A 15,947-nucleotide genomic window follows, 5' to 3' on the forward strand; every position below is an offset into this window, starting at 1 on the left:
GGAGGCATGCTAAAAAGAGGAAAACATGAGAGGAAACGAGTGAGATGATTAGATGAAAAGAACGAGACGAAACAAAATCAACAAGGCAAGGATGGTGGTCATTTGTCCATATCACAAAGCAAACAAACGACACACAGTGACTAATCAAAGTAAATGGGCTCTTAAATAATGCTTAGCGAAGACATGCTCGCCTACAAGTGAACACTCACCCCAGGAGTTCCCAGGTAAGAGTGACTGGTCCGATTATGTGGATTTGTACGAACACTCTAGCCTTAGACAGAAAACCCAGGGTACAGGCATTCACCCTTCCAGTTTGCACGTGTTCACACTATTTAGAACCCAAAACTTTGACGAGATTTTGAAAACTTGGAAGGCACGAGGCCAAAAGAATCATTTAAAAACAAATGATAAAGTTTCAAAATCAAATTGAAAAACCAAAAAGGGTTCAAAACCATATAAGAAATCATTTGAAAACAGAAGATTGTGTTTCAAAAAAATCGTTTTAGAAAACTGGGTTCTTGTTTTGGTGATCACCTAAGGATAGGTGAAGTGCATGTTTTAAGATCTAAACACAAGACAACTTGTGTTGGGGTCCTAGAAAGGTTATAGTCTAGGTCAAAGCATTACTAATAACCTAATTCCCTATAACCATTGGCTCTGATACCAACTCTTCTGTCACACCCCGACCACGTAAAACATCAAATCGTGGCGGAAACGTCGGGGAGTGCTGTAACAGAATTATTGTTCCACAACCAAGGTAATTCAAATAATATTTTATTCATCACCCAAGGGTGGAATACATTGTTTCAAACGAGAACCCACAAGTTACATTGTCTTAAAATAAAAAGAAATAAAGTACATAACAAGTTTTAACTAGTCTAGATCCCTTTTATCGTCACTAAGGCCCAAGTCCATCCTAGTGTATCACGATCATCCTATGCATTTGCTCCTGAAACACATGTGAAAATAGGTACGTCAGCATAAAAATGCCTGTGAGATACATAGGTTTTGTGAAAATAGGATCCATGACTTAGGTTTTAGAAAAATGTTTAATGAAATGTAGTCATGAACCTTGTTGATTGTATTGTTTGTAAGTCATTTGAAAAACGATGGTAGATATGTATTTTTGAAAGAATAATGTATGGTTAAATGAATAACCAAGTGAAATAAGTTTTATAAAACAAGTTGTTTGTAAAACAATGTATTGCGAAAAATATGTTATATAGCTAAACTAAAATGATTTAAACAACGCTACGATGCGTAATATCATACAAACACTTATATATAGGAAGTACCAGCGGCGTATCCACCATGTTTGTATCATATCACACACGCCTCGTTACTTATATCACTTACCCAAACAAACCACCAATGTAAACATGTTTATGTTTAACCAAATGTCAAAATGTTTAAGCGAAAAACCATGTCTAACGTCAAGTGTATATCATGTAATGTGTGTAACAATGTCAAAATGTCTATGCAATGTCAATCATGTCATGTGTAAACAAAAGGTCATGTATGGTAAGTGAAATATGTATCAACTAAACCATAGGTGAAAATGCACAAAACAAAGTATTGAAGTAAAACTCAGTTTAAATCAACGTTATGTTTTGTGGAGATGCATGCTATACTGAATACAAACATTTATGCGGTATTGTAAAAATGCATACATTCAAGCCTTGTGACTGTGGTGATAAACCTTTAAACAAATTAAAGGTCTATCGGTTTTTATGTTTAAATCGAATTCGGTCATTCCTTTCATCCAAACATACCCAGGATGTCAGGAACGGGAGTTGTCAATTCCTATGGTACCACTACCTACTAACGAGCGGCGTGATCAAAGTTAATGAATGTATATTGTCCCACTTAAACAAACCAAATGTCATACCTAAAATATAAACATGTGAAAACAATGCACTAAGTATGTAATCAAATGTACACACATAGCGTGAAAAATCATGTAAAACAAGTGTACTAAGTATGATAAACATACATAGCATGAAAACGTCATGTAAAACAATGTACTAATGGACATAGCAAGTATATAATGTGAAAACATGAAAGCATGAAGGTAACAAGTAGGCACATGTGTTTCACCCCAAAATGTTTAGAAAACAGTAAAAGAGGGGTCTATGTACTCACTTGAGATTGCTTAGAAGTCGTAGGATAACCACCAAGCAATGCTAGAAGGTCACGGAATCAAACGGCACCTATATAGGTATCTACATTAATAAACGGACCTATCGGAGGATCGGGTAGTACGAGGTTTTGCAAACCAAATAAGTGTGGGAACTTATGTAATATGGTCTAACAAAGCCTACGTACTAAAACGAAACTTATCCTAAGTGCTTTTGACCCGTTACGACCCGCTTAGGTAGCTTATGCTACTTTAACGCGTCGTTCGCGTAAAACGCGTTCGGAATGTCTAACTAGCCCTATGATAAACAAGATATGCCTTAACATGTTTAATATAGTTGCTAAATCAGTTTAGATACCAAAAATTGTGTTACATAGGCTTAAAATGAATTTTGGCGTAAAAAGGGTATTTTGGTAATTTACTTAAGGCACATACGTTACCTATCATACAACTAGTTAAACGATGTGACCATAAGGTATAACCTCGGAAGGTTATTCCCTATACAACTATGGTCACCTAATATGTTTGGTCGGATCCTAATGATTGACCAAATGGGTCGGGTTCTTAAGTATAAGCGATTGATTAGATCGCTTACCTTACGACCCTTAGACAAGCACAAAACTAGTAGCGACGAGCTAAACATGCTAGAACATGTTTAGTGAAGTTAGAAAACAGGTTTGGCATTAAAACAAACGGTTTTAATACCCTAGAGTAGTTTGGTTACAAAATACGCGAGAAAACGCATTTTGGCCGAAAGTACGACTCGTCACTGAGCCTAGATAACGTGGTAATCAGTAGGTATAGTCACTAGGGACTATAACCATCGTGATTACGCTCACGTTATGAAGTTCAAACGAACTTCGCGTTGACCATAAACTGGTCAATGCAGAAAGTCAAACACAGTTTGACTTTAACGCTAAAACGAACGAAAAACGCGAAAGAATACTTACAGAAGGTCCCCGCAAGATTGATTTCCAAGTATTTCTCAGGTATGAAGTGGTAATCACTCCAACTTAGAGAAAATCTCAGAAAATCAAGTGAGTTGGAAGTGAATTCATGGGGGGTATTTATAGATTTCGTAGAACCGTTAGGATCGTTTCTTGAAATCCGAGCTTCGATCTCCACCCTCCATGTGTGCCCATTGTTTTAGAAAACCATGGGACATCCAAAACCAGCCCACAAGATGCAAGAAACCATGGGTAAAGGTGTGTAACAGCTGGAAATGGCTGGAAAGCATTTCTGCTGATCTGGGAGGGGCTTACGGACCGTAAGCAACCCCATACGGTCCGTAAGGGACCTGCAGACCAGCTATGTTTTCATTTTGACAGTTTTGGTCCCTGTGCGCGTATAGTCGTATTCTGGTACTTCTAACACCCGTCAAACCCATTTCTAAGCTCTACAAGGATGTTAAAGTATAGGGAACATAAAACATGCTCAAAAATATGCCGGATGTCGGCTCGTTTGGCCGTACGGTTGCGTTGTTCGGTTAATTACGACGGAAGTCGTAACGGACGCAAAAACGGTCCAAATTGCGCGACGAATGGATTTTTGACAAGCCAAACACTAAAACATAATATTTTAGTGCTTACATAAATTTTTGGATGTCCGGAAGTATTCAGAACGTAAGTTATGCGCGAAAATGCAAACTTATGCACTTTTTGACGCTTTTAGTCCCTGAATGAGCATAAAGTTTATTTTAGCACACCGAACCCCTCAAAGCCTATTTCTAAGCTATGTAAAGGATATTTAGGATGTGTTTAACTTATGATCATGTTCCGGAATGTTCATTACAGTTCAAATCGGCATACTTTCGCAGTTTGTCAATTTTAGTCCCTGTAAGCGAATTGACTGGATTTTGCCATACCAAAGCCTTCAAAACTTATTTCTAAGTTATGTAAAGGTTATTTAAGGTATGTTAAGCATGAATTGATGTTCCGGAGTATTTGTCGCGTTAAACTGACTACGTTTACGCACCAGTTTGCGTATAATTTTCCAGAAAGCGATATAGAGTTTGAAATCGAATAAAAGTCAAAACATGAAAAACATCAAACATAAACAAACAAACATAGGGATCAAATAACTTTATTTCATTGATAACTGAACTGTTTACAATGATTACAAGCACAGATGTCACATATATGTTGATGATATCGTGATCAAAAGTCACGATGAGGCCACCATGCTAAAAGACATACTTGAAACGTTTACCCGACTCCGAAGCATCAACATGAAGCTAAATCCCAAAAAATGTACGTTCGGGGTAGAAGAAGGTAAGTTTCTGGGAGTCATGGTCGGGTCAAAAGGCTTGCGGGCCAACCCAGATAAGATTGATGCTGTTCTTACAATGAAGCCTCCGACGTCGGTTAAAGAAATTCAGTCCTTAAATGGACGGTTGGCTGCTCTCCATCGGTTCTTGTCAAAAGCAGTAGACCGGTCGCTCCCGTTCATGGATGTTCTCAGAAAAAGCTTTAGATCGGAGTTTAAATGGACGGAAGAAGCCGCACGAGCTTTCGAAGAGCTTAAAACTTGCCTGGGCACTTTGCCAACCCTCACCGTACCGGAAGAAGATGAGGTATTAACGGTATACTTAGCCGCATCGTTCGGAGCTATCAGTGCGGTGTTAGTTGCTCACCACACTGGGAAGCAAATCCCCATTTATTACGTAAGCCGAACGTTAAAAGATTACGAAACAAGATACTCAAACTTGGAAAAATTAGCTCTGGCACTAGTCCATGCTTCAAGAAGACTTCGCCGATACTTTCAGGCCCATCCAATCGAGGTACGAACAGACCAGAGAATCCAGCACGTTCTCCGACGACCTGAAGTTTCGGGTCGAATGGCAAAATGGGCGATTGAATTGGGCGCATTCAACATCACCTTCCGAACTAAAGGTCCGTTGAAAGGACAGGTAATAGGGGATTTCTTAGTTGAAATTCCGGAAGATAAAGAAACGGAAGAAGTTGAAAAAGCTAGAGAAAAGTCGTGGTCCCTGTATACCGATGGAGCTTCTAGTGCCGAAGGAGCAGGGGCGGGTCTAATTCTCACCGATCCAGATGGAACGGATATGACGTATGTGCTCCGGCTAGAATTCAAGAGTTCAAACAATGAAGCTGAGTACGAGGCCCTCTTAGCCGGCCTACACCTAGCGCTGAAAGTCGGAGCAAAAAATGTCATAGCCCATGTAGATTCGTTGCTCGTAGCAAATCAGGTAAACGGAGAATATGAGGCGAGGGAAGCAAACATGGTAGAATATCTCGAACAGGTAAAGCAAGCTATGGCATCATTCGAAGCATGTAAGGTCGAGCATATTCCCCGTAGCAAGAACAAGAAGGCTGATGCTTTGAGCAAGTTGGCATCGGTGTCGTTCAGTCACCTAGCCAAGGAAGTAAGAGTGGAAGTTTTAACTACGCCTTCAATCGCAGCTCCGCAAGTTATGCAGGTCGAAGCACCGTCGCAAACGTGGATGACGCCAATAATTAACTACTTGGTGCATGAAGTTTTGCCGACCAACAAAGCGGAAGCAAGAAAGGTCCAAGTCAACTCTCTTCAATACCAGATGCAAGAAGGAGGCTTATACCGAAAGACTTTTCTTGGACCACTGCTAAAGTGTCTGGACCCGGAGCAAGCCAGTTATATCATCAGGGAAATACACTATGGCATCTGTGTATTCCATGCCGGACCTAAGATGATTGTGACGAAAGTCAAAAACGCAGGGTATTACTGGCCCGGGATGCATGAAAGCGCCGTAAAAGAGCTCCAACAGTGTGACGAGTGCCAAAAGCACGCACCAATCAGCCTCCGAGCCAAGAATGAAATGATACCGGTAACTGCTGCATGGCCCTTCCAAAAGTGGGGCGTCGATATCGTCGGGCCTTTTCCAAGATCAAGCGGAAGCGCTCAATACCTGCTAGTCACGGTGGATTATTTCACCAAGTGGGTGGAAGCTCGACCGTTTACAGTCATCTCCGGCTACAACGTGGCACGTTTCTTCTGGGAACAAATAGTATGCCGATTCGGTCTTCCACTCTACATCATAAGTGACAATGCAAAGCAGTTTGCAGAGAACCCATTCAAACGCTGGTGTGAAAATCTAAAAATTAACCAAGTCTTTTCCTCGGTTGCTCACCCTCAGGGTAACGGGCAGGTCGAATAGATAAATCGACGAATCGTCGATGGGATAAAGAGGAGGCTTGGTTACGAGGGAAAAGGCTGGGTGGACGAGTTGCCAAACGTTTTATGGGCACACCGAACACTGCACAAGACTAGCAATGGAGAAACACCGTTTAGTCTGACTTACGGTACCGAAGCAGTGATTCCCGCTGAGATCGGACTCCCAAATCGGAGGTGCAAGAATTGGGAGGAAAATGAACATGAACTCCGGTCTAACCTTGATTTGTTAGAAGAACGCCGGAACATCGCGGCAATCAAGGAAGCCCGATACAAGAAGAAGATTGAGAAATACTATAACGCCCGGGCTAAACTCTACAAATTCAAGGTCGGAGATTACGTGCTCCGAAACAACGATGCAAGCCGCGTCGAAGCTCCCGGCAAGCTAACCCTTAAATGGGAGGGACCGTATCGAGTCAAAGAAGCTAGCAATAAGGGCTCGTATGTGTTGGAAAAGATTGATGGAACGCCAGTACCCCGGACGTGGAACGGGGTGCATTTAAAGAAATGCTTCATGTGAACGGCCTGCTACGGCTAAAAAAGATCGCTATCTTTTGTCTATTATTTTCCAATTTCCGTATGTAATCCGGGAGGGTAATGCCCCGATATTTTTCCATTCTCTTTGTAACCGGGAGGGTTTTTTCCCCGGACCAACAACTTGCAAGTTAATGAATAAAGCGATCTATACTTTTTTAAGTATAAAATAGCATATGTATAAGTTCGAACAATTTTTCAAAACGTGCACAAACGAGCCTCGACCAATGCCTCGCGCCGATCGAGAAGGCTCAAATAGTTTAAAAAATAACAAAATCTATTGAGCAAAACGGTCCGTACTTAAAACGGTCCGATTACAATCAATTAGTTAAGAGCAAAGAAATCAAAGGATTTCCTATTAGGCTTCGGTCACCTAAGATGACCGAACCAAAAGCCTGGTCAAACAGTTAAGTTTGGACGCAAACTGAAAACTAAGTAGCCAGGAATGAATAACCAATGACAAGGTCTGATTCCATACAAAACATGTCAGTTGAATATTTCAAGCAAAAGTTGTACTAGTTACATACCAAAGAAAATAGATGCTTAAAATTGTACGGTTACAATAGCGAATAAAAGCTAAAAGTTATATGGTGAGAAAGATCGAGTTTCAAGCTTCAAAGTCTTCTTTCACTATGGGAAGTTCACTTTGTTGCTTGATGACGGACAAAGGTTCGTCTACCAAATCAGCAACTTTCCCAAGTACGGAGATGTTGAAATCTTCAAAAGCTTTTACCGCAGCACTTAATTTGTCTCGAGCATCTCCATCATACCCTGGAACTTCCTCGAAGGATCGAGCAGGGCCCTTAGCGGCCTCAAAGCCGTGCTTAATACCTTCGTTCGCTCCAACCGCATTAACACTGTTCACCAAGTCCGCAACAACTTTCTCCAGTTCCGGGCTTTGATGCACCAGTTTGACAACCCACGCGATCCCATCTGTTAAGAACCATTGCTTGGTGAGTTTAAGCTCCGACAGCTGGGCATACGATTCAACCATATCACGCTCACACCGAATCAACATCCCTTTTGCCTCATCGATCGTTACTTTATGTGACTCAATCTCCCTGTCGCGAGCTCTCTCTAATTCGTCTTTAACTACAGAGAAACAAGATTCAATGAGCAAGAAAGGGAGGTAATAACAGATAAATGGATTATGAACATACCATCAACTAGGCGGTGATAATCAGCCAGAAGTTGATCGTGAGATGTCTGCATTTCCTTCAGTTCGGCCGCATGCTTCTTCTCCACACCAGATAACTTTTTCTCCAAGTCAACAAATTTCGACTTAAAAATTTCCAAATCTTGAAGAGCTTTATCTCGAGCCTCATAAGCGACCGCAGCCGAAGCTTGGGTCGATTTGTTAACCTCTTTTGCTTCTAAGTTTTGCTCTTTTAAACGATTAATCTGAGATCGAAAAGAGCTCAGTTCTTGTTTCGTCTTCGAGCGAACATTATCTTCATTTTTTAAATTGGCAATTTCGCGTCGGAGTTTGTTACAAGTTGATTCCGACTCGATCCAACGTTTATACGACTCCACCACCAATGAATTAGACTGAGCTTGGTTTATCATAAGGGCATTCCCAAGCCCCGGGCCGCTCATCTTCCGATAATGAGAGTGTTCAGCCGGAGTCCCCAAATGAAATAATGCCATTTTCGCCGACAGAGCATCCACTATCCGGTCCCTGTTCGTCAACGACCACTCCGGAACATACTTCTCCAATGCTCGAGTTGAATCCATATCCTCAATGCCGCCCAAACCTAACTCCCGTGATAAGAAAACAGCTTCAGTGTTAAACCATAAAGGGGACGAAGAGGCACTGTCCCCACCGTCAACAGGCTTGGGGCTCGGCCTTGACACGTTAGAAGCAACCCCCGTGGTGAACTTACCCGAAGGAGAAGGTTCGGTCTTATTGGGATCGGACATAAGAACATCAGCAACAACCTTGGTGGCCCCTCCCCCGAAGGACAATGGGCTCGATGGAATGTTTTTTGGATGGTCCCTTGGGGTACGACCCCCATGAAGATGAGCATCTAAATTCGCTAACACGCCTCCAGCAGCAGAAAATCCAGTAACTTGGTCATCATCGTCATCTAGAGTAATAGTCTTAAGATCCGTCTTTGTCTTCTTTTGCCTAGGTTTCGGACTGGACTTAGACGGAGCCCTTATCCTCTTCAAGCTAATCTGAGGCTGCTCCTCTTCGTTCTCCTCTTCCTCATCATCATCATCGCCACCCTCCTTTAAATTTCCAGCACGTTCTTCTTCATCCCCCACAGATAGATGGACACCTTCATCTTCAATCACAAACTTGGAACCGGATCCTTTCGACCCGATCGAACCAGTTTCCTTACCCTTACCCTTACCACTGCCGATCGCCATCACAGTTTGAGCCGGAGCGACGTTTGCTGTTTGTGCCGCAGGATTTGAGCCTGAACCCCCTTGACCGGCTAAACCTCCTTGATCATTCGGAACTTCCAGTCCTCGGATCTGATAAAGATTCTCCTGCACCACGTTTAAATACGGAGGGTCACCTTTCGGTGTCCTTGTGGCTCGGATCTCAAGCTCCTTGGAGTCGAAGGACTTCAATCTTAAAGCTTCTCTCAAACCCATAACTGCAAAAAAGTAAGCAAGTAGTATCCGAAGTCCGGTATAATGAAAGAAAAGATAAAAGTAAAAATAAAATAATTATGCGAGTGGCACGACGAGCATCGTGTCAAAAGTAAAAGGCATGACTAACCCTCTCCGTTCCATCTAAGGGTAGGATACCACGCCAGTTTGGCCCAAATCGTGCTGATCCGTCCCATAACAAGAATGTGTTCCGGATAACTTTGTATGCGGCCTGCTTCCTTAATCAAGTTTGCGTATAAGTCCCTATTAAATTCAAAGTCTTCAGGAAGAGAAGATGGGAGCTTCATCTTCTTGGTTCTCCATACCATAAACTCCGGAACGCACCGGTCATCAACATAGAAAAATCGTTCCTTCCAGTCCTTTATGCTAGTAGTAATCCATGTATAGCAGTAGGAATTTTTATCTCTGACCTCAAAGGTGTACCAGTTGCCGGACCGATTCAATTTGTAAAAAGCCCGGAACACATCCAAGTCCGGGTCGGATCCCAAACCACGACAAGCCAGCTCAAAATGACACACCTTGGCAAGGCCGAAGGGGTTCATTTGAGAAATGTGAACCTCGTGAAACGTAAGAACTCCGATCAAGAACTTCGTCAAAGGAAGACGATAGTTACAATAATCGAATAAACGAGTGTAAACCCCTATTTTTCCCGAAGGAAACGGATAAATAGGCGTGTCCTTTTTGGGAGAACGGGGTGCAGAGATGCAGGGATTGCATATTGATGTGTGTAAAATGCAACATATAAATGACATCAATTAAGGCATAAAACTAACCCTTTTTAAGTACTAATGTTGGAAAAAGAGTGTTTTTGTCTTCCTTTTGTATTTTCAGGATGAAATGAGCTCAAATTCACAAAAGAAGCAAAAAGACAGCTAATTCTAACATAAATACAAGAAAAGGAATAAAAGTAGACTGACCGAACCCTCAACGGCATCTTCCCAAGCAAAGAAGAGAAAACAGAAGCCTGAACACGCCCCGTGCTCAGCCAGCACGGGGCCGTGCCCAAGAAGCAGCAGAAAAGACAAACCTGTAGAAGCTTCTATTGCCCACCACGGGGCCGTGTCTAGTGAGCACGAGGGCGTGGTGAAAGTACAGCAGGCGTATTAATTGTAATTGCGAATTACAATTAATGAAGAGAGATAGTGTCAGACGGGCACGGGGGTTGTGTCCAGCGGACACGGGGCCGTGCCCAGCCTTCTGTTCAGCCTATAAATAGGAGTGCTTGGTTTCATTCTAACCCATCCCTTGGCACACCACCTCTCTCACACTTCATCCACCACCCACCACCACCATAACACCATCATCCACCACCATCATCCATTGTCCATCGTAGAGTGTGTGAGTCGTCTCGGGATCCAAGATTGATAGTAAGAGTTCTTGACAATCAAGGCCATGTTTGCCTAAGTCTCTTACATCACTTGGTGAAGACAAGTGTTTAGTATAATACTTTTTATTTTTAATCTTTTGCACTTTTTATTTGGTTTTGTATTAATGACTTTAATTACTAGTTGCTTATGTTGAAGGTGATCTTTCCTTATCGTTTGTCCGTGGTGTCTTGGCATTATTTTACTGTCTATATAAAATAAAAGATTTTCACCATTCATATCTCCACGGTCTATATGGAGGTATGTTGGCTACCTGGTCGGGGGTTAAGGGAACGGTTTGGTAAGGGTCTTACCCTTGTTCAGCGTTTAGAGGTCCTGCAAGGGACCTGGGTCAAATTTAGTAGGATCTCCTTCAATGCCCATAGGTATTGGATGGCGGGGATCCAAACTCTTTGACCCCCTCATAAGTTAACTACTATTAATAGTATAACCCGGCTATTTAGGACTGTATCCCTGCTGACTCAGACTACTTAGTCGAGGGTGACGTCACCGCCAAAAGCGGGGCCTACCATAATTTGCATTAATAACTTAATTCATTATCTTCCAATAATCCAACCTTTTAGGATTGTATCCTTGCTGACTCAAACTACTGGGTTGAGGGTAACGTCGCCTTCAAAAGAGGGGCCTACTACAATAACTAAGGTAATCTCTTAAACAAGTGCAAAAGTGCGAAAATAATCAAAGGTTATACTAATACACGAGTAAGATCCAAGTGATTCATCTTGTCTATCTGTTTTTATTTTTATTTTATTTTTCAGCATTTAGTTAGTTTTTATTTTCTTAGTTAAAATCATTTTTTCTAAACTTTTGATTTGATTAGACGTTGAGGATAAACCGGTATTAAAAGCTCTTGTGTCCTTGGACGACCTCGGTATCTTACCAACACTATACTGCGTCCACGATGGGTGCACTTGCCCGTATGTGTGTTTAGTGTTAGTAAATATCGTGTTTTATAAATTTAAAACCTGGCTAAAGGTGTAAAAAAGGGCTTAATTATACATTAAAAATATATTACACTACACACGCATCAAGTTTTTTGGCGCCGTTGCCGGGGACACAAGGATTTTAAGAAAGCTTAAAATCGACGGCCTAATCAGTTTTTCAAAACCTTTTCAAAACGCGCGCACATTTTTCTGCATTTTAGTTTAGATTGCATTTACAGTAGCCTGAACACGGGGCCGTGCTCACTGAACACGCCCCCGTGCTGCATATTTTTAGTTAGATACCCAGATACAGAGTCTGAACACGGGGCCGTGCTCACTGAACACGCCCCCGTGCTCAACGTGACCAGTAACTTTAATTAAAACGCCCAGATACAGACCCTGAACACGGGGCCGTGTTCACCAGACACGGGGCCGTGTCCAGCCTCTGTTTCCGTCTCTGTTTTTGTTTTCTGGTCCCGAGACTCAGTTGTGGTCTGCTGAGTGATTCTTATGGATCAATACTCAGGAGATTACAACTACACCTATGATGAGGATGATTATAGGGGTAATTATTGCACTAATTGTCGTAATACACGCTCGGTTCAATATAATAACTCATAGCAACCATCCAATTCATACAACTACTATGAGGAGCCCAGGTACGAGCCATCAACTTCATACACATCCTATGAAGACCAAAGGTATAAACCTCCTTCCTCATACTCATATTTTGATGAACCAAGGTATGAACCTTCATATTCATACTTTGAAGATTCAAGATATAAGCCACCACCTTCATACACTTATTATGAGGAACCATGGCGTGAACAACCCACCTCATATGAGTACTATGAAGAACAAAGTTTCGACCCTTATCCATCATATACTTACAATGAAGAACAATGGTGTGAACCATCTACTTCATATGAGTACTATGAGGAGCCAAGGATCGAACAACCGGATTCAAGCTTTGAGGATCCAAATTCGTTTTCTCTCACCGAAGTGACCAATAGGATATTAGAACACATTAAAACTATCGAACGTTACATGAAAGAATCTCGCGCAAGGGAAGAGGAATCCCGCGCAAGAGAAGAATTAAATTGTAATAATAACGTAGAGATAGTTGAAAATGTAAAAATGGAAGAACAAGAAAGTGAAAAACCGACACATGAGTTAAACAATGAAAAAGGTGAGTCCAATAACGTTAAATTACAAGAAGAGTCTAATTTTGAAGAAATTAATCTCTTGTCACCTACTTTCGAGAATCATTGTTTAGTAACCCCTCATGCCAAGTTTTTAAAAGAGTTAAACACTAGTGCTAAAATCAAAGAAATAGTGAGTGTTAAGTTAACTAATGATCAAACTTCGCTAATAAAAGAAGATCCTTTTGAAATTAACATTACACCGGTTCCATGTTTCTTTCAAAATTCATTTATTAGTAATATCACCATTGATAAAGATCTTTGTGTTAACATAATGCCTAACTACATTTTTGAAAAATTAAGTATTAGTGATTTTACTCCACTTCAAATACCCATTTTTCTATCCGATCGAAAAGTGATAAAATCAATCGGTGTAGTTGAAGATGTTTTGGTTCAAACAAATCAAATGGTAATCCCAACCGACTTTGTCATCCTTGATGACGCCCCTCTAATCTTGGGAAAACCTTTTGTACAAACTCATAAGGCTTTGAAAAACCGGAAATTCAACAATCTACCTCTTCAGTTAGGGGCATTCAAAAGGAGCATAGATCTTGAGCGTTCAATGAAATATCCTTTTGGCAATAATGACCCCCTAATTGAAGATGAAGTTGAGCCACCCGATACAACTAAAGAAGATGACCACTTTGCTGAAGAAGAGATCGCCATAGAACAAACCTTTAAGGTTCTTGATCTAGATGAGCCACAAAATAAGGTGTCTTCTAAAGACCCACCAATTGAGCTCAAAGAACTTCCTAAAGGTTTGGAATATGCTTTTCTAGACAAAGATGGTAGTTTACCTGTAATTATTTCTTCTAAATTAAGTAACATAGAAAAAGAGAAATTAGTTAATCTACTTAAAAAACACAAAAACGCGATCGCTTGGAAGCTTGTAGATATTAAAGGAATAAGTCCTTCCATGTGCACGCACAAAATTTTAATGAATGATGACTACAAAACAGTAATTCAACCACAACGAAGAGTGAATCCTAATGTTCAAGAAGTGGTTAAGAATGAAGTCATCAAGCTGCTTGACACCAGACTAATCTACCCTATCTCCGATAGTCCGTGGGTAAGTCCCGTCCAAGTAGTCCCAAAGAAAGGAGGTATGACGGTAATAACTAATGAGAAAAATGAATTAATACCGACAAGAACCGTCACAGGATGGAGAGTTTGTATAGACTATAGGCGATTAAATGAAGCAACAAGGAAAGACCACTTTCCTTTGCCTTTCATTGATCAAATGTTAGAACGACTATCCGGTCATAAATTTTATTGTTTCTTAGATGGTTTTTCAGGTTACTTTCAAATACCGATAGCACCAGAAGACCAAGAGAAAACAACTTTCACATGCCCCTACGGAACTTTCGCATATCGACGCATGCCATTCGGTCTATGTAATGCACCTGAACATTCCAACGTTGTATGGTAGCCATTTTCCATGATATGATAGAAAAGACAATGGAAGTCTTCATGGACGACTTTTCCATCTTTGGAGACTCATATGACCAATGCCTCGATAATCTTGAACGAATGCTATCCCGATGTGAGGAAACTAACCTCGCCCTTAACTGGGAAAAATGCCATTTCATGGTAACAGAGGGAATAGTACTCGGTCACAAAATCTCAAGCGAAGGAATGGAAGTTGATCGAGCAAAAATAGAAACTATTTCTCGATTACCTCCACCATCCTCCGTAAGAGCAATCAGAAGTTTCTTAGGGCATGCCGGATTTTATAGAAGGTTTATCAAGGACTTTTCAAAAATTTCAAGGCCTCTAACAAAATTACTTGAAAAAGATGCACCTTTCATCTTTGACAAGGAATGCAATCAAGCATTTCTAACCCTCAAAGAAATGCTAGTCAATGCACCTATCATGATAGCGCCCGATTGGAAATTTCCTTTCGAAATCATGTGTGATGCAAGTGACTTTGTCGTTGGAGCAGTCTTGGGACAAAGAAAAGAAAAGCATTTCCACCCAATTTATTATGCTAGTAAAACGCTTAATGATGCACAAGAAAATTATACAACTACAGAAAAAGAATTACTAGCAGTGGTGTTTGCTTTTGATAAATTCCGTTCTTACCTTGTTCTTTCTAAAACTGTAGTCTATACAGACCATGCAGCCATCAGGTACCTCTTCAAGAAACAAGATGCAAAACCCCGTTTGATCAGATGGATTCTACTCCTCCAAGAATTCGACATCGAAATCAAGGAGAGGAGCAGAAAACACTGCTGCAGATCATCTCTCACGCCTAGAAGACCCAGCTTTGGAAGCGACCAGGGACGAGCAAATCAATGAAAAATTTCCCACCGAGTCCTTGGAAATGATGGAGAGTAGACAAGAGCCATGGTATGCCGATTATGCTAATTATCTAGCTAGCGGTATAGTCACCAAAGGATGGCCGCATCATCAAAGAAAGAAATTCTTTGCTGATATAAAGCATTACTTTTGGGAAGACCCTTATCTTTTCAAAATGTGTGCCGACCAGCTCATCCGAAGGTGTGTCCATGGTAATGAAGCACGAAGAATTCTCCGTCACTGTCATGAAGGTCCATACGGAGGACATCATGGTGCCGCAAGTACCGTACGAAAGGTATTTGATTCAGGGTTTTGTTGGCCAACCATTTACAAGGATGCACAAAACCTTGTAAAGACATGTGATGCTTGCCAAAGATCAGGTAATATTTCTTCCAAAAACGAGATGCCCCAAAATGGCATTCTCGTTTGTGAAATCTTTGATGTGTGGGGACTCGATTTCATGGGACCTTTCCCACCGTCAAGAGGAAACAAATATATACTTGTGGCAGTCGATTATTTGTCTAAATGGGCGGAGGCTGAAGCTCTTCCAACAAATGATGGAAGAGTAGTGGTAAAATTTCTGAAAAAATTATTTTCTCGTTTCGGGACACCAAAAGCTTTGATAAGTGATAGAGGTACCCATTTTTGCAATCATCAACTCAAAAAAATATTAACAAGG

The 15,947-nt window shown here is 41.2% G+C and overlaps 1 protein-coding gene across 1 annotated transcript; it reads left to right on the forward strand.

Moving 5' to 3' along the window:
* The first annotated feature begins 4,424 nt into the window (after positions 1–4,424).
* LOC110934085 lies at positions 4,425–6,824 on the forward strand. Its single transcript, XM_022177277.1, has 2 exons — positions 4,425–6,217; positions 6,323–6,824. The coding sequence occupies exons 1-2, from the start codon at positions 4,425–4,427 to the stop codon at positions 6,822–6,824; spliced, it is 2,295 nt and encodes a 764-aa protein (XP_022032969.1).
* The last annotated feature ends 9,123 nt before the right edge of the window (positions 6,825–15,947 follow it).

The sequence above is a fragment of the Helianthus annuus genome, chromosome 4 (genome assembly GCF_002127325.2).
Source record: "Helianthus annuus cultivar XRQ/B chromosome 4, HanXRQr2.0-SUNRISE, whole genome shotgun sequence".
Classification (NCBI taxonomy): Eukaryota; Viridiplantae; Streptophyta; class Magnoliopsida; order Asterales; family Asteraceae; genus Helianthus; species Helianthus annuus.